General features: G+C 34.7%; 1 protein-coding gene across 7 annotated transcripts in view; it reads right to left on the bottom strand.

The window, feature by feature from the left end:
* GPATCH8 (G-patch domain containing 8) overlaps positions 1 to 19296 on the bottom strand; it is a 79277-nt gene that overhangs the window by 38260 nt on the left and 21721 nt on the right. For 6 of the 7 annotated variants that reach the window (XM_081027488.1, XM_081027486.1, XM_081027485.1 and 3 more), the window contains one exon: positions 13572 to 13644. Coding sequence is in view for 2 of the 7 variants with exons in the window: in XM_081027486.1 (XP_080883612.1) it covers positions 13572 to 13644 (73 nt within the window). In the remaining 5 variants the exon portion in view is untranslated. Of the gene's footprint in view, positions 1 to 13571; positions 13645 to 15883; positions 15902 to 19296 lie in introns of all 7 variants that reach the window. The other variant, XM_081027490.1, reaches the window with a different exon arrangement.

Genomic DNA, 19296 nt, shown 5'->3' on the forward strand with positions numbered 1-19296 from the left:
AATTATACTTTTATTCTAGATAAGACTGCTTGGGCTAAAAATTATATCGACTCACTAAAGGCTGTCTCATGCTAAATACTATGCTAACATCAATTTATTTTTTAAATGGGAAAACAAATTTAATACAATTTCAGATAAAATAACCCAAAACAAGAGACTTAGGGGAGAGGGGAAAAAACTGTTAGGTCAAAAAGGATCTTATCAAAAAAAAAAAAAACCAAAAAACAGTTGGGAAACACTTTTGTGCCCTGAGTTTTACTTATGTTTGTATCCTGCATAACTGACACTGTATCTATCTAGCATAGAGCAGCATTTAAGTAAAAAGCATTTGTTGTCTCAAGATAATGAACATATTCATAATGGGTCTCAAACTTCTTCAGGTGTAAATATTTAGGCATTCTGGTATTTTCTGCTTAATGCTACAAGATATTGATGATTTATCATTAATTGTCTTGTAATTAAGGAATTATTTTATCAAATAGACATATGGCTATATTATACAGGTCTCCATATCTCAAAAAAATATGCAAGCTATTATAAAGAAGTATTTGAGTTTTGTATTACTGTTCATTAGAGGCTTCGTTCAGTATGTTTTATCTATGGTCACTCATTGGCAAGCAATCATGGAGAAGCAGGCATCAAATGTTTAAGGAGTTAGATAGACTTAATGGTCTCTAAGGTTCCCTTCAATTCTTAGGTTTGAAGAACGGAAAATATTTGAGCAGAAAATATTTGGGGGAGTTAAGTAGGTAGTAGCCAGCTCTGTAGTAGTGTAATAATCCAACAATCCAATGCCTTTTTAGTATTGTATTGTCTTACTATTGGTTCAGTTTTCCATAACAACAAAGAATTTTTTACGAGACCAGGATCAATCTATAACCCAAAAAAGAGTTTCCAGCTTCATTTAAACTGCTCCTCCTTTACTTTCCACATTAATCCTCTTCCCAATTCATTTTAAATTATTTTCTTTCTACAGAGGGTGCCAAAAGAAGTATACACATTTTAAGAAAGGAAAACTGTATTAAAATTGTAATACTCAATATACAACGATAACAAAAGATGAACACAAGTCACGTTTGACTTCTGCAGTTACAAAAGTTGCTCAAAGTGGTTACCATCAGTGTCCAGACACTTCTGATTACGCGAACTACTGCTTGAGCAATGTTGACCAAACTGTCCATTTGTATACATTTTTTGGCACCCCCAGTATATATTTCTAAGTAGTCCTTAAAAAAGCTGGGATACAAAATTTCAGTGCTCCAGTTAAGCAGCCTTTCCTGCAAAATGGAGGTATTATCCTCACTTTCAGGACTGTCATGGAGATCAAAAGAGATAACAAAGAGAAGACACTTTGAAAAACATAACTCACTTTAGAGGATGTTGTTAAACTCTAATGAAATCATCTCCTTAAGGCTTCAGAAAATTAAAAAATCAATTTGTTTTCCTTTCACTTCCAAATTTGGCATATTGGAAAATAAATACCTTAAAATGAAAGATACTCAAAACCAGAAGCTGTGATAAATTCTAATGTTTTACCTACAATTTGGTGATGATGAAGCAACCCAATTGAGAGATGAAGGAAATTATTATCCAGATCAATAACCAAAGTATCATCCCCAAATCTTTCCTAAATCATTCTATTAACAAAATGAGTAACTATTTTTAAAAGATTTTTATTGAAATGTAGATATCATACACTATTATATTTCTGGTGTACACAATAGTTATTCAACATTTATATACCTAAGTGATCACTATGGTAAGTCCAGCAACCATCTGACACCATACCATACTATTACAATATTATCGACTATATTCACTATGCTGTACGTTACATCCCCATGGCTTATTTGTCTTATACCTGGAAATTTGAACCTTTTATTTCCCTTCACCTTCTCCCTTTTTAAAGTTTTTCAATTACAGTTGAAAATTTTTCAATTATAGTATTTTAATACTGACATTCAGTATTATTTTATATTAATTTCAGGTGTATAGCAATGGTTATTTATTTACATAATTTAAGACGTAGTCTAGTCTAGTACCCACCTGGCACTACACGCAGTTATTACCATATCACTGATTATATTCCCTATGCTTTACTTTACATCCCCACGACTATTTTATAACTACTAATTTGTACTTCTACTTTTTTTTTTAACTTTCATTTATTTTAAGTGTGTTTTTCCAGGACCCATTAGCTCCAAGTCAAGTAGTTGTTTCAATCTAGTTGTGGAGGGTGCAGCTCACGCTGGCCCATGTGGGGATTGAACCGGCAACCTTGTTGTTAAGAGCACCGTGCTCTAACCAACTAAGCCAACCGGCCACCCCCTAATTTGTACTTCTTAATGCCTTCACTCTTTTCACCTTGCCCTCCAACCCCCTTCCCAAAATGTGTAACTGCTGAGTTTAAAAAGCAATGTTACACAAATACTAAATCAAAGCCAAAAGAATGAACTTAAAGAATAATTTTAGCTAGACGTGTCCAAATTAAACATATAGTACAAATCATCTAAGAAAATTAATTTAGCCTAAGCAAAACTGAATCAATTAAATACTGTCAAAATGCTTACTATTATCATCACCTGAAGGAAGACAACAGCACCTACCCAGTTTCCCTGAAAATAAGACCTAACAGGGAAATAAGCCCTAGCATGATTTTTCAGGATGACATCCCCTGAACATAAGCCTTAATGTGCCTTTTGGAGCAAAAATTAATAGAAGACTCGGTTTTATTTTCAGGGAAACACGCTATGTATCTGTACTAAATAGAAAGTATTAAGCCATGGTATGTCAAATTGTAATAGACGAAGTCCACATGGAATGTCAGAGTAAATTCGGAAAGCCACGTAGATTGAAATTACTCAACTATCCCCTTATTTCTTTTGAAGTCTCTGCTAAGAGCACAGAGATCTTAGGTCATCTCTAGAAATTTTCCTTTCCAGTTCTACAGTCTATGATTCCAAACAGTTTTGAAAGCACTTTTGTCTCATCTTAGTTCCCATTTATCAAATATTGGTTAACTAGTGAATTTTTATATTTTTAACTATTTCCACCTGATTGGTCTATTCTTCTTACAAAGGAATCACTATCACTACCGTACTTCTCCAAAAATAAGACCTAGTCAGACAATCAGCTCTAATGCGTCTTTTGGAGCAAACATTAATATGAAACCAGGTATCGTATTACATTATATTATATTTTATTATATTACATTACATTATATTATATTGCATAAGACCTGGTCTTATATTATAGTAAAATAATACCGGGACTATACTGTACTCCCCAATATTCCCCAATTAAAAAAGAAAAAAGATACATTAGAGCTGATTGTCCGGCTAGGTCTTATTTTCAGGGAAACACGTTATATACACCCATATTGCTCATTTTTAAAGAACACTCCACTTTCTTGCCTAAGAAATCAGTCTGTACATAAACCATTTTCATTTTAATCATACAAATTAACCTAAGGCAAGAAGTCCATATGTAACAAGATAGGAAACAATGTAAATCAGGCCAAGGATGTGATCATAAAGAAAATTAAATAGTGTTATACTAATTCAGACCAAAACCCACTAATACATTTTGGATGAGTAAAAGAATCAACTGTCAACCCTACTTGGTAGAATGAAGGTAATTTTCTTAGAAGCCTATTTTATTCATACATTCCAAAGCACATTATTTCGGGAGCTTGCTTAAAATGTTAATTCCTTAAATCCCACCCCAAACCTGCTGAATTGTGGTTGACAATCTACATTTTTAAGAAGTACCCATGGTGATGATTCTGCTGCTCACTAAAGGTTGAGAACTGTAAGTCTTAATAGAAAAAGCACTGAAGTAGAAGTCAGAAGACTTATGCTATTAAACAGCTCCTCCAATCTTTAGTGGTTTCATCATGGATAAACACTTAAATTTCTCAATCTATTAAGTGGCATTATCTCCCACTCTACATGTTGGCGAGGAAACTGAGATAGTATATAGAAAACTTATATATACCATCATGTTTAATTCCCCAAACCACCTCTCAATCTTTTAAAATAAGGGTATACTGTTATAGCAAGGTCACACTGCTTATTAGCTGCAGAGCTCAAATTTAAACCCAGGTCAAATTTCAAATGAGGTCACAAAGTAGTAACCCGTGGGTCAAACATATGTTTTGTTTTGTTTATCCCAGATTATTTTAAACTTTGAGCCAACATTTACCAATTAGGAAATTTCACACAAAAATCTGGATTTCTGCTTTCTTTTAAAAAGTTCCGAAGCTCTGACAACACCTGAGACTATTCCTACATGGCACACATGAGCAGGAGCTAGCTCTCACTACTTCCTATCATCTCACACTTGGTGGGATTTAAATGGATTTGTTACCACCTGGCCCTAACAGGTATCCCAGTTTGCAAATCCTACTCCAAAGTCTATGTTCTTTGCTCCTGCTGTCTGAGCGCCCACTGGATTTTTTCTGTAACTCTCATTTGGTAGCTATCTACTTCACAGGTTTGGGAAGATTCAGTGAGAGACAAAAGACTAAATTTAAAACTACATTTATACATGAAAGAGATATTATTTTGTTCTCTTTTCTAAATGTGTAACCCGTTTTCTCAAATTTTGGCAGCCATTTTTAATGACATTATTAAAAGTTTTTTTCTTTAATAAAATAGATTTCTTGTAAAACACACTTTTTATTTTATGTTATGTTTAAAATTTGGTCCTACTTTAAAATACCAGTGCTTCTTCTGGAAGAATGAGATTCCATATATCTACTAACAAAATTGGGTAGACGTGATGTACTTGCTTGCTTCCTGATTCTCACAATGTGAGATCTTTCACTTGTTAAATCATTCAAGAAATAAATTGAAATTCTAAGTGTTCAATTCTCTATTAAGTCCCCATAGTACCTTTAACTTAACAATTATGATATCATTATACTGCATTACATTTATTTGTTACATTTGTCTCCCTGTTAGACGTGAACCTCTCTGGAGGGCAGAAGCTATATCTTATTCATTCCTGAACTCTTTTAAGACAGAACAGATCCGGCACATTCTAAGGATTCAATAAATGTATGCAGAATAAAAAAAAATTTGGAAAATAACAATCGAGATACGTAATTATGTGATAATAATAACAATTATTATCATTTAGGGGTTTATAATCTAATGAAAGTTAAGAGACACATAAACACAAATTATACAAGGTAAAATATTTAAAATGCCATAGAAGAGAAAAAAAGTATAAGAAAAAATAAGGGAGGAAATTGGAAATTATAGTATGAGATATGTTATAGCATTTTCTTTCTCTCTGGAGACCAATTAATTACCAATCATACCAAAAATGTGGCTAAGGTTCTTACCACTCAATCTAGCTTCAAGTTTCTAGTGAATATATACCAATTTATATTAATCATGAAGAATATATATGATTACTTCAAGCGCACTAAAAAAATCTCATTCAAAACTATACATTTTTTTGGCCAGAATAACTACTGTATATTTCAATTCTGTAGTACCTGCATTTCTCACCACCATCTTATCTTTCTAGGACACAGAAGTGAGCCACCATATAGAGTTTAGATCCATTATAGCATATTGATTAAAAGATAGGTTTTGGCACCATTATTCTAACACTTATTTGTTATAAGATCTAGGGCAGAGTATTATTGCTCAGAATGTCAGTTTCCTCATCTGTAGAATAAGAATGATACCTACCATAGAGACCACTCAGTAAACACTTAAATGCTAGCTATTACAAAGGATTAACACTAAACCCAGTGAAAAAGGGCTTGCTAGTCAGGCACATGCCTAAATTCACTACATTGTGCTTTATAGTTTATTTCTTTTATCATCCTTTATATTTGTACCTTCCATTCCATTTCTACTGCTATCCCTCTATTCTAGGCCCATATCAACTCATACCCAGACAACTTTCTAAATGGTTTTCCACCTTCACCTTCAGACATTCTTTGACCAGACTAGTACTGAATTTCTACCACAAATATCCTGGTTGGCATAATTAAAAGAACAACAGAACACAAATCAGAGAATTTTGGATTGGATTTCAGTACTAAGACATTTTGGAAACTTAAATCTAAATTTCTTCATCTGTAAAATGAATTTTAGATTAAATTATCTTTAATATTTCTTGCTATAAAGTCTGTCTCTTCTCTGATCAAAAACTGCTCCTGGCTTACAAAATAGTTCCAAATTGGAGCCGCCTTAAAGCCTTCCACATTCAGTGTGATACTTAACAGCATTGGTTTTGGAGTCAGAAAGACCAAGGTTTGAAATCTGATACTGTCATTTACTGGCTGTTTATTCTTGGTCAATTTATTTACTAAACTTCTCTAAACCTGTTTCTTCTTCTACAAAATGCCAATCACAATAATCTCACACTTGTAAGAATTAAATGAGGTATTTGTTAAGTGCTTAATACTTAATAAACACTCAGTAAGTATTAGATATGTGCTTATTTGAACCAATTTCCCATTGCTGCCTTATCGTTATGGTTTCCAAGCTACTTCTAGAGATCTAGAACTCTACTTCAACCAAAACAACTGTGGTTTCCCTCTCGCTTTTATATATTAAGGTTCAAAATTTAAAAATATACATACATATATATTTTGGGAGGTTCTTATGCTTTAAAAAAAATGTATAAAATCCACTGCCCTGTGCCAGCCCAGTGACTCAGGTGGTTGGAGCACAGTGCTCCTAATGCCAAGATCGCCAGTTCGATTCCCACATGGGCCAGTGAGCTACGCCACCCCCTACAACTAAGATTGTGAACAGTGGCTCTCCCTGGAGCTGGGCTGCTGTGAGCAGCCGGAGGTTGGCGAGAGCTACCGTGGGCTGCTGTGTGTAGCCGTGGGCTACTGTGTGCTGCCATGAGTGGCTGGTGGCCAGCGTGAGTGTCTGGCAGCCAGTGTGAGCGGCTGGAAGCCGGCGAGAGCTGCCATAAGCTGCTGTGAGCAGCCGACCAACGCCTGGCGACCAACTGCCTCAGCGGGGGAAGCGCAAGGCTCATAATACCGCATGGGCCAGGGAGCTGTGTCCTACACAACTAGACTGAAAAACAACGGCTTGAACCGGAATGGGGGTGGGGGAGGCAGCAAAAAGGGGGAGGAATCCACTGCCCTATGGGAATTCTCTGATCCAACCAGTCATGCATACTCTGCCAAATGTAATCACTTTGTATTGGGGATGCCTATTATTCCTCCCTCCTTAAGACTTTACTGTGAAGTCTTCCCTAGTCATTACTCCTGAGCCATTATAGTATTTACTCTTAAGGTTTTTCCTCCTTATCTCCTGAAACAAATGGCAAATTTTACAAAAGGGTAGTATCTTATAATGTTATGTATGCTCTTTATTATGGTCTCTTGAACATAACTGTTTAACGAATGTGCAACTAATTCCATGTAATTCTTCACCAGTGAGTGTCTCTTTTAAATTAATCTACCTTGATAATGTCCAATCTGCTTCTGTAACTGATTCACTCTATCTTTTCTTAATAAAAAAGGTACTAGAATGATAAAATAGCCTTTTATACTTAACTATTCTAAATCTTAATTTGAAAAAAATTGCCACTTCTTTTCTGGTTATTTTGCCATGAATTTAACATATATTTAATGTCTTCTGATGTATTCTTTAAATGTGACGATCTCTGTACTGAGAAACAAGTAGTCTATATAGCCTCTGAGCTCACCATTTCCCCTTTTCCTCTCCCCCAATCACTTTCCCTTTCTAGTCTTGCTATAAAACCTAGACCTCTTATTGCAGACTGCCAGTTCTGACTAATTTTGTTTACTAACTTAGCTGCATCTTTTGTTTAAATTAACTAAATTCTATTAAGAAGGTCAGAGATTCTATAGAATCTGTATCTTACTATATTTGATACATGAATTACTAAATTTATGCTTGCCTTTGGCAACTGTATAAATACTGCAAAGCTCATCTAATTAGAAAGAAACAGAGGCCATTATAGGCTCCTTCGGCTAGACCAGCTCAAAGTACAACTAAGCCATTCTAACAATCCAGAATGATTTGGGGGAGCTACATTTCTCTGGTCCTCCCTAATCTACTCTTATTTGCAATTATCAGCTTTTTCTGCCAATTATAATGCCATTAATAAGATGCATCTGAGTTTACCTTTATTAAAATATGAAAAAAGTCTTAGAATCAATGAAAATGGTGGAGTTTCCCATCTTTTGTTATCAGTGGTATAATGAATAACCTCAGTCACATACTATTTTGTGTGTTTTAACTACAAGTTAAGGATAATTAGAAACAGAATTGCTAGATTCGAGGATACATGCATTTTAATCTTTAAGTAAACCAAATTGTTCTCCACAGTGGTTTACCAGTTTATATTCTCACTGGCTATGATGTAAGTACCTCTTTTCCCAAAATCTGACCAGGCTAATTTTTTATTTTTATTTTTTTACTTTTTCTAATCCAACAAGTGAAAACTGGTATCTCGTAGTTTAATGCATACCTCTATTATGAGAAGGATTGAGATTTTCATATGCTTAAAGGTCATTTGCATTGCTTTTCTGTAAAGTGTTCATATCATTTCCTCTTTTCTATTTAGGTTGTCTTTTACATACTGATAAACACATGAAGGAAATTTCTTTTGTGTATAATGACATTACAGATATTTGCCCCAGATTGTTATTTATTTTTACTTTATTTATGATGACATACAGTCAAATTTATTTTTTTTAATGGCTTCTGGGTTTGGGGTTAATAGAAAAGTTTTCCTCATTCCAAGATTATTTTTAAAATAATAATGACCCCATTGTTCATGCCAATGATGTGATGATTTCATTTTTTAACATTTAAATATTTTATTCACCAGGAATATATTTTGGGTATGACAGTGGGGATCCAACTTTTTTTTTCTGGGTTGCTATCCAGTTGTCCCAACATCACTATTTAGTGGTTGAGGCTCTTTACATATACCGTAAGTCCGGCTCAGAAGTGGCGGTACCTAATGAGCTAGAAATTAGCTGTTTAGGGATCTAAAACTAAAACGCAAATAGCATTAAAAACACAGATCCGGGAGTCAGATGTCTAGCACTTATTAAGCATATTGGCTACTAATGTTATAAATTCTGGGAAATAGAGAGTAGCAAGACAGTGACTTCTCTATTTTGTGATTTTTATGACACTTATGTTTCTGATTAAGACCTAAAGATGCATTATCTCCAATTCAGTTAAAATATCTAAACATACACTATATGATAAAGGTGTCAACAACAATAAGCATTTATAAAGAATTTTACAGTTTTTATAAAGTGATTTCACTTATGTTAATTTACTTCATCCTAATAACTACTCTGAGAAGACGGGTGGAGATTTTAATTCCCATTTGTTGCTAAGAATAATTCAGTGATGGTAACCTGTCCCTTTACTTACGTGGCAGAACCAAACTCAAACCTAGATTTTGTTACCCAACGCTGCTAACAATGCCTTCATACCCTACACCAAGTAGTTTTACACAAAAATAAATGAGAATCCCTACTCTAAAGGAACTTGAAGCAATTTGTCAAATATTCAGAATGATCACATACTTAACTCAAAGCATGGAAGGAAATACATAAAAGTATAAAACATGGTTTCTGGCCTCAAGAAACCTTCAAAGGTCAATAGTAGTTAAAAAAAGCAAGGCTTGGGAGACTAACCAGGGCAGCTGGATGACTCAGTTGGTTAGAGCATGCGCTCTGAACAACAGGGTTGCTGGTTTGATTCCCGCATGGGATCGTGGGCTGCGCCCCCTGCAGCTAAGATTGAAAACGATGACTGGATTTAGAGCTGAGCTGCGCCCTCCATAACTAGACTGAAGGGTGACTTGGAGCTGATGGGTCCTGGAGAAACACTGTTCCCCAATATACCCCAATTTAAAAAAAGAGAGAAAAAAAAGACTTGGGAGACTAGAAAATAATCCTAAAGGGAAGGAAAAATGTCTTATCTATTTGTCCATGGCTTATGATATTCATAGCCGGTATAGCCAGAATGAATGTATTATTAGCTCAATAAATATTTGTTGATTGTCTTATTGATTGAACCTTACAGACAGAATAAGATATGAAATAATATCAGACCCCATTCCTTTGTCTCAGGGGCTGAACTTTTGTTTGTGACCAAAAAAAAAAGAAAATCAGCCAAATCATCAAGTAGCTCTTAGACAATGTAACAAAGGAAGTTTAGGCTCAGTTCCCGGCTACAACTATTATTGACTAAACATGTGGCAGATTTTGAGCTACATTCCATTCCTTTTCAAAGCCACGAGAAAGTTACAAAACAATTTCAAGAACCAAATCCAGTCCAATTGCCACAAAATACAACTAACGTTCACTGCCTCTCTATTTCAAATTAAACATGTCCTCTGCTTCTACAATAAGCAATTATCCATAATATTTCTTATCAACAGGCCTTTCTTTGTTTTGTTTCCTTCAGACACTCTGTCAATATATATTTTCTATAGGTCTTTTTTTTTTTTTAATACTAGCAATCACTTATCCTCCCCACACAATATAAACTCTTATTTTTTAACTTTTGAAATATTTTAATAAATACTAAGGGAGAATAAAAGCTGAATAATAAGGAAAATTCAAGTACTAAAACAAACTCACCTTACAAAGTACAATTTTCTATCCTCCCACAGATAATTTCGTTCTAGAGTCAGCATGCCCTATGCCCCAATCTATCCTGTGACAAGATATCTGCACTGTAGCCCCAAGAACTGGCACTCTATAAAAACCTTGCATGGGTCAAAATAATTTTAAACATTAACCAAAAAATCCCAAAGAGATCAAGTTTAAATGTTAAAAATGTTAGAGCCCTAAAGTCAAATAAAAAGGAGAACTGAAAGTTGACAGTATAAACTAGTTGAGTACAAAGAATTTACAAAGCCGTGAGCCTAGAAATTCTATGTGGTGATTAGTCTATGCCATACTAAGGTGGCATTATTATTTTCCTAGAGCAACAAGGCTTTCTTCAATGATTATTTTATGGCAAAGGTTTGGTACAAGGAATAAAATCTGTCATGAGTTACCTCGATATGTCATAAATGTGGATAAATTCTAGGTCAAATCGTGTGGGTATTACAGAAAGAACAACATAAGAGAAAGCAGCACAATGCCATTTATAAGACAACTCAGCCCTTAATGTTTGCAATAGAATATGGTTCCATCCGTTTTGAAGGGTGAAGACAGTGTACTAGCCATTCAGTACAGATGGGCTTTGCACAACAATGTGAATTTAACACTACTAAACTGTATACTTTGAAACTGGCTAAGATGGTAATTTTAAGTTGTGTTTTTTACCACCATTTAAAAAAAAAAAAAAGATGGGCTTCAAACCTCCCTTGGATTTTAAATGAATAATGGATTTAGAAGTTACTGAGTGCTTATTATATACCTGTTACCATGGAGATGGAGGTAAAATATGGATAAAAACCCAATTCCTCTTTTCAAGGAGCTCAAAGTTTAAAGAGAACCAAAATTCTAAAGTATTCTGCAGATTCTAGTTGTTCTGATGCTTATAATGAAAAATTCTGGGATTCAAACAGATTTGCTAGTCCCGTAGAAATGCCCCCAAATTCTACTACTCCCTTGTGTGCCTGAACTAAGAGGGTAACAACTCACCGTGCTCCCAGACATCTCTGAATAGAAAAAGATGTTTCGGGGCCGGCCCAGTGGCTCAGGCGGTTAGAGCTCCATGCTCCTAACTCCAAAGGCTGCCGGTTCGATTCCCACATGGGCCAGTGGGCTCTCAACCACAAGGTTGCCAGTTCAATTCCTTGAGTCCCACAAGGGATGGTGGGCTCCGCCCCCTGCAACTAAGATTGAACATGGCACCTTGAGCTGAGCTGCTGTTGAGCTCCCGGATGGCTCAGTTGGTTGGAGCGCGTCCTCTCAACCACAAGGTTGCCGGTTCGACTCCCACAAGGGATGGTGGGCTGCGCCCCCTGCAACTAGAAAACGGCAACTGGACCTGGAGCTGAGCTGCGCCCTCCACAACTAAGACTGAAAGGACAACAACTGGAAGCTGAACGGCACCCTCCACAACTAAGACTGAAAGGACAACAACTTGACTTGGAAAAAGGTCCTGGAAGTACACACTGTTCCCCAATAAAGTCCTGTTCCCCTTCCCCAATAAAATCTTTAAAAAAAAAAAAATCTAAAAAAAAAAAAAAAAGATGATTCAAATAGCAGGGAAAGACCAAATCCAGTCTTCAGACTTTCTTTTGAGCAATCACCTCCATTCAATTCAACCCAACACTTGTAATCAAACCACTAAGAGAAATTCTGTCAAGAAGTCATTTCTATTTCAGTCCTGATTACCCTCTCTCTCTCAGACTATTACAAAAATCTATAGTCTATGCCATACAAATGGCTCTTTATTGTATTTTTGAGTTGTTTGCAATTAGTTCTTGTGCCACTGGGAAAACAAGTTTAATGATAATCAAATCTTTCCGTCTCCCCCCAAAAGAGGTTAATGCTTACTAATAGATATTAATTTGAAATATATTTATTAAACATCTCCTTTGTGTCACCACTGAATAGAAACTGTAGAAGTATAACTTTAAAAAGCAAGTTTTAAAGGCTGAAATGTCCTGCTTGTCATGCCCTGTCCTCTTGTATCCCTTAACAGACACACACACACTTGAAATTAAGACTTCCCATTCAAATTATGGAAATCCATTTCAAAAATGCAAATAGTCAACAGTAGCATACCTCTCCCCAAAGATCCCTTTATACAATGAGGTCCTCTATGATCTGATGTAAAAGTACAATGATTCTCATTATTTGTAGGGTAGTGTTCACATCTGCAAAGTATGAGTAGCTTTTGAATGTGAGGGAGCTAAAAAGTGAATGGAATTGATTGGTTTCCAACTACCAAGAACCTGGAAGCAGAAATAATTAGCATTTTGTTTTTATCCAAATGATTAGTATAAAGGGAAAAATTTATACAATGGAAACTTTAAGCCATACATTTTCCACCCCATGACCTGAACATGAGAAATGGCTTCTCTGCTCAGAGCCACAGGAAACCTCTGCTTCCATTTTATGTTTCATATGGGTTAATTTTTCTCTCTGCTACTACATGGATTGTGATTGCAGAGAAAAAGAGCCAAGGCAATAACCAGCTTCAAAGAGAATTGGGGGCAGGGAGAGTTAAACTCTGCTACAGAATGGTTACTTTTATAATACCAAAGCCACAGTACATCACTAAATGATACAAAGCACACCCTGATACTATGTATTTCTTTTACTCCATCTACCCATCACCTCCACCAAAAAAATTTAGAACAGGTTGAGCCATACACAATATGTCTGATTAGAAAGTATTCATGACACAGCAGCTTACTCTTACAAGTTATTAGCTTAATAGTTAAAATACAGTTATAGAAAAAACAAGACTGTCCTGGAGTAGGTGGGGCGAAGGGGGAAAAGAACCCAAACACTTCTTTTAAAAGACAACAAATACATTCAGGCACAAGATCTGCATCAGAAACATTGTTTTCTTTCTTTCTTTCTTTCTTTCTTTTTTGTTTGATACATTTAAAAAACTTACCTTGAAGAGATTTTCCCAATCCCTGGCCCAGCTTCCACCCATGTTTCTGGAGTAAGCGATGTCCAATATTATCCTGACAGACAGAACAGAGAGACAAACCAAAAATATTCCAATAATATATTCTTCCCTTCCTAGTGACATTTAAAACAGGTGATGAGCAAGAGATAATTCTACATATATGCATGCAAAAAAGGTGCTAATAGTAGGGTAAATGTGCCCAACAAAAGGGGCATTCATGTAAAAGAAATGCTGACTAGTATTTTATATGGAACATAGGGGGTAAGGGTCCTTTCTGATGGTGTGCTGGGCAACTTTTGTACATAACATTTTAAAAAGGAGAAAAAGGGGAAGGGGAAGAGGGAAGAATACATTTATGAAGTTTAAAACTAACATTAAAAAAGGCATAAAATCAAGGAACTTATACAATCATATCCACCACCTAGACAGCACCACTTTAAGATTTTTTTAAAGAAAATCTACGTTGTGTTTAGTTATTTTTTTTGTGTCAGGCTTTCATGATACAAAGTAAGTTGTAAGTGTAAGACTGCCCCACCACTAGAAATGAAAACACAATCAGAGCAAAATCCAGGCTAGACTTGATTGGTTTTTATATATATATATAAAAAAAATATAAATATTTAACTAGCATGCAGCCAATATTAAACTGAAAAAACAGTGAGGTTAGTAAAACAAGAAATTAAATTGGTTAAACAGAAAAATAAAATGAGCTCAAGCACAGACTGAGTGATGCATTTCAACATGTAATCTAACAAAAATGCTAAAATGTTAGAATGAAACAGGCCTAGCAATAAGTTAACAGTAAAGAACCATTAGTGCATGTAGGGGGAAAAAAAAACCAATAAACATAATGTCTCATCTTCCTAGGAGCACACTAGAAAAGATATTTCAATGTAAATTGTATGAAAAGACACCAGAAACAACAATTAAATGTCAGCTTTTGTGTATGGATTCAAGATCTTAGAAACCTCTGCAAACCTTTGTCCAATTCTTTGCTTTTTAGAAATACCGTCCACTATGGAGACAACACTAAATAACCACTAACTGTATCAGATAAAATGACACTACTTATCCAAAGGAAGACATTTAAAAATTATAAACACAAAGTGTTCTATAGGTATTAAAGTGTAATTTGTATTATTAATCTGGTATCAACATTTGAAAATAGTCTCTTAGTTTCTGAAATCAATTTATAAAGCTAACAAAACCATAAATCTCTGTATTGAAATTAAACATCTCATATTAAACTGCTTTTTCTCTTCTAGCTCCATATCAATGATAAAATGTTCTTTGGAGTTATAGAGGAAAGAAAAAAAATATTTTACTGTTATCTTCTTTAGAATAAGTAAGTTAGAAGAGGAAGATTCAGCCTCTCCGATGCTGTTTTTAAAAAACAAACAAAAAAAACACACACAAAGGACAATTTCCTCTACAAGTTTATGACAGCATGCAAACTGGAAAACTGGGCTGAGCAGCTGATTATTTCATTGATGGAAGAGGGAGATGAGGATACTTTTTTAAAAACAAAAATAAGTCAAAAGATAATGAAAACTTTTTTCTAAAACAAAGGACACTACTGTTTTAAACATATATATACAAAATCATCATGGGGCACAAAAGGTCACTAGAAATTATTTTTTGCTAGGAACTGAAAGAATTAGAAAATGCTAAGGTTATATGTAATCCCAGATGATGACTTCCACATTATTAAACATCATAAATACTTAACCCAACAATGTGGCCTCTTCATCCCTTCTCTCCTTCCAAATGAACTGTCAGGAAAAGCATCCCCTTAACCAGTACTGAGTACCTAAGTATTTATAAATAACCTTACTGTAAAAAAATAAATAAACAAAAACCTCAATACAAGTAATGTTAGCAGTAAATGAAAAGGTAAAGAGGCCTTTATTATACTATTGAAAATGAACTTACCTGTAAATAAAATCCTTATTTTACATCATAACTCTTACAACTGAATAACTATGGAAAGGACAAAGATAGCAGAATAACTCTAAGATTATATGATTGATTAAATTATTGTTTAATCTTTTAATAGACTAATGTTATTATAACTATACTTGGCACAGAGATTTAGGGTATTAAACCATGCTGACAAAAATTGCTGCCCCTCTTTTATTTTATTTTTTTAAAGAAAACTCAATCTTTGGCTAAGTGGAGATGAGACATTATGCTGACTGTGTTATATTATGAATGCACTAAAATAAACAGACAGATGAAGCAGTATGCTATTTCCAAAAGCAGTGCAAGTGGAGTGAAAGCATTTCCATACGAACCTGGCTTTAAAAACTGGGCTGTCAAAAGAACAGTTAAATGTAACACAAAGTAAGAAACTGTCCATTCACTAATGGTCGTTGTTTTTTTTTTTTTTTGTCTTGTTTTCAATTCACTGCTTGCAATTAATGTATTTATTAAAGAGTGAAAGCATAAGTAAATTCACGAGTCAAGACCAGCTGAGAGGTTCAAGAGCAGCGTGTTGTGACTGACAACAGTGAAAGGAAAAGCAAATGTTAAAGGGAAAGGGAGAAAAAAGAAAAATTTAGGGTTATACACATTAGCACCACTTTTACAAAACCACTCAAGATGGCTGTCACCTTCTCAAAAAAGCTACTGATACGAAATGGCAGTGGCACTTCTAAAACTTGAGGTGAAAACTGTTCTTTAATTAAATCTACGTTCCCAAGTATGAACAGGGAATGAAATGTCAGGAACTATGTTAAAATTATTAACACATGCTACTCTATGTCCTTGTGATTATAACAAAGGCAACAGAAACAAGAGACATATATCCCAGAACGTCTTCCGCTCACCAATCTCCTAGATTAAGCGAATGACTAATACAGAAAATCTGGACCTTTCCTGTCATTCCAGACTACCTGCTTTTGGAGGGAAAAAGGCAGCTCTGTGACTCTGCAGAAAGGGTTAGCATTCAGTATGGTCCCTTTTCCTACCAAAAAAAGAAAAAAAAAGTTTTATAAACACTCATCAAAAATCCAGTGGGTTTAAGGATGATGGGTAACACAAGAAACGCACACCAAACTACCTTACGACAAAGTAAAACTAAGCAGACTTGTCTACCTCTGAAATGACCAAAACGTTCATTGAACTTTCACTGTGAAAGAACAAGAGACCCAATGGCCAGTCTGCGGAAATAATGTACTCTCTCTGTTTAGGGTTGTGATTTTGCCAATTATTCCCACAGATGTTATTTATAACCGTAAAGAGTAAGCAGTTTATTGTCCAAACAGGCAATCTAGATATAACAAGGGCAATGACGACTACCTTTACTTCTAACAATTTACTATTTCAGTCATTATAATAGTGACTAAAATATTTTAGTTTTTTTATTTTTAAATAAAACATATAATTTGGGGTTTAATTATAATCTCATAGAACCAAAAATAAATAGAAATTGTTTTCTTTTGTAAGTGTGATTTATGACTAACAAAGGGGCACGACAGCCTAACAGCCTGTTTATAATTTAAATGCACAATGAAGAACTGCAGGGAAATTCTAATTTTGAAATAATCAATAAAGCAACTGAACTTTGCTCATGGGAGGTAGGCAAAAAGCTGGTTTTCCACATGATTCATAAAGAGTTCTCATAACCTAGTTGTTATATTCTCTGTGATCAAGATTCCAAAATGGTGGCAGCGTGGCATTTTCTTTGGTTAGGCATAAAGTTCTTAATTCTGGTTAAACCATGAAGCCGAGATGAACCCAAACTTTTTAAACCTAGATTACCTCAGCTGGCTTTTACTCCCCCCCCCCATTTCTAAACTTAAATGTATAATAAAAACGCTACGTATTTATCTTTTGTTCCCCTCTATTATACGTGTGAGGATATCATTTTTAAGTAAGATCTTTGAAAGCAAGAAAAGTATATTATAAACAACTATCAATATGCTGAAAACACAATACCAGCATAAAAACCAAAAACAAACCCGAAACATTACTGTTCCAGTCATTCCTAAACATTTCTGTTTATTAAGTATCAAGTAGAAAACTTTCCCTGGAACTGTTCTCTGTTCCATAAAGCTGTGTATCATTCACAGTAACAATGATCATTTTGGCAACAGCACCACCAATCTGTATAATGGGAGTCTGCCAAAACACAGATAAAAACTTACTTCATTATATGAGGCTCATTCAAAGTTTTTATAGCAGGAAATAGAATATCAATCATGCCTCAAGAGAAAACTATCCTACAATTATGTCAAGAACTGGATGAATATTAATTCCACATTGAATATTTTTTTAGTTGACAGCCACCTTCAATTTATACCATTTAGCTCATAGTCAACAGTGACAAAAATGGTTAAGTCTCTTGAGTGGATTGTAAGCTTTGCTGATTGTGTATTATAGACTCTATAAGCAAAAACCAAATGCTACTAAGGTGAACCCATGCAAACAAGTTGTAAAAATTCCCCAAACGAAAAATCTATAGCTCACTACAGATGACACAATGAAGACTAGAGAGAAAAGCCATATAGTAATGCTACACCATTCAGCTCCAAGAAGCACATTATTTATAGTGCAGTCCACATATGGTCACTGCTAAATGTCAAATCAGCAGTCGTACAGAGTTACAGTTTGGAACTAGTGGAGTCCACAGATCTAAACAGATATGTAACAGGACAAAACCCAATTACACATATACTTCTAAATCTCTAGATGAACAAAGTAAACATCAGCCACAGGAGTTTGAAAACTTACATTAATTTTTTAAAACCTGCTCAGTCAACCTGACAACTGTAAAGATTGGATTTTCATCAGTCAGGTAGAACAAAGACCAACTAATGATTGACGGGTAGTTTCACTTCCAACTGCAACAATGACAATATATTTTAAGTTTATGATGCAGGCATTTTGCCTTATGTATAGCTTATAATCACTCTCCTGCCTGATTTCTCATCTTCTTTCTATAGTAAAGGTCATAAAGGACCACATATCCTAAATCACATCAATCGCTTCTTGCAACTATGGTGGAATCCTTGACTGAGCTACCTATGGCTTTAGATTAAGTTTTATTTGTTTTTTAAATATTTTATCTTTAAGTATGTGGAGGTCATAATTATTATAGCTGGGATCTAAAAATCTCATAAAGCAATAACTTAAAATTCAAGTTCTAAAAAGCTTTTTGTAATAAAGGTAAAATGTTAACACTTTCTCTTTAATTCACATAATCAAGTTGTGTAGTGATTCTTTCATAATTTTCTTAGAATGGTGTTTTATTCTTAACCAGAAATTTTACTGAAAGGTATCTGGTTGGTTGAAATAAAGTGGGGGAAATTAAACTTTATACTAAAGATTATGAAATACTTTACAAATGCTAGATTTTGACGTGTTTTCTGTATTTCCTCACTGAAACTGAAATACCTGTCATCTCACTAACAAATCTAAGCTTCCGAAATTTATTAAAAGAATAATGCATTACTGCATCTTTGTATCTCATTTCCCATCTTGCTGGTTTGCAACAAAGTTACCCTATTACAAAACATAAAGACCTTAATCCTATACTCACAATAACCCTTTACACAGGCATATTCGTGGCACAAACCTGTGCAGAGACTTCCACGGTTACCAGCTGCTGCAGATTACCTTTGTTAAAAAAACAATGACTAGACCTTTAGCTCCTGCAATGATCTGTAGACTCCCAAAGCTGCATATTTCCAGCCACTTTTGAGTT

This window comes from Rhinolophus hipposideros (genome assembly GCF_964194185.1).
Source record: "Rhinolophus hipposideros genome assembly, chromosome: 20".
In the NCBI taxonomy this organism is placed as follows: domain Eukaryota; kingdom Metazoa; phylum Chordata; class Mammalia; order Chiroptera; family Rhinolophidae; genus Rhinolophus; species Rhinolophus hipposideros.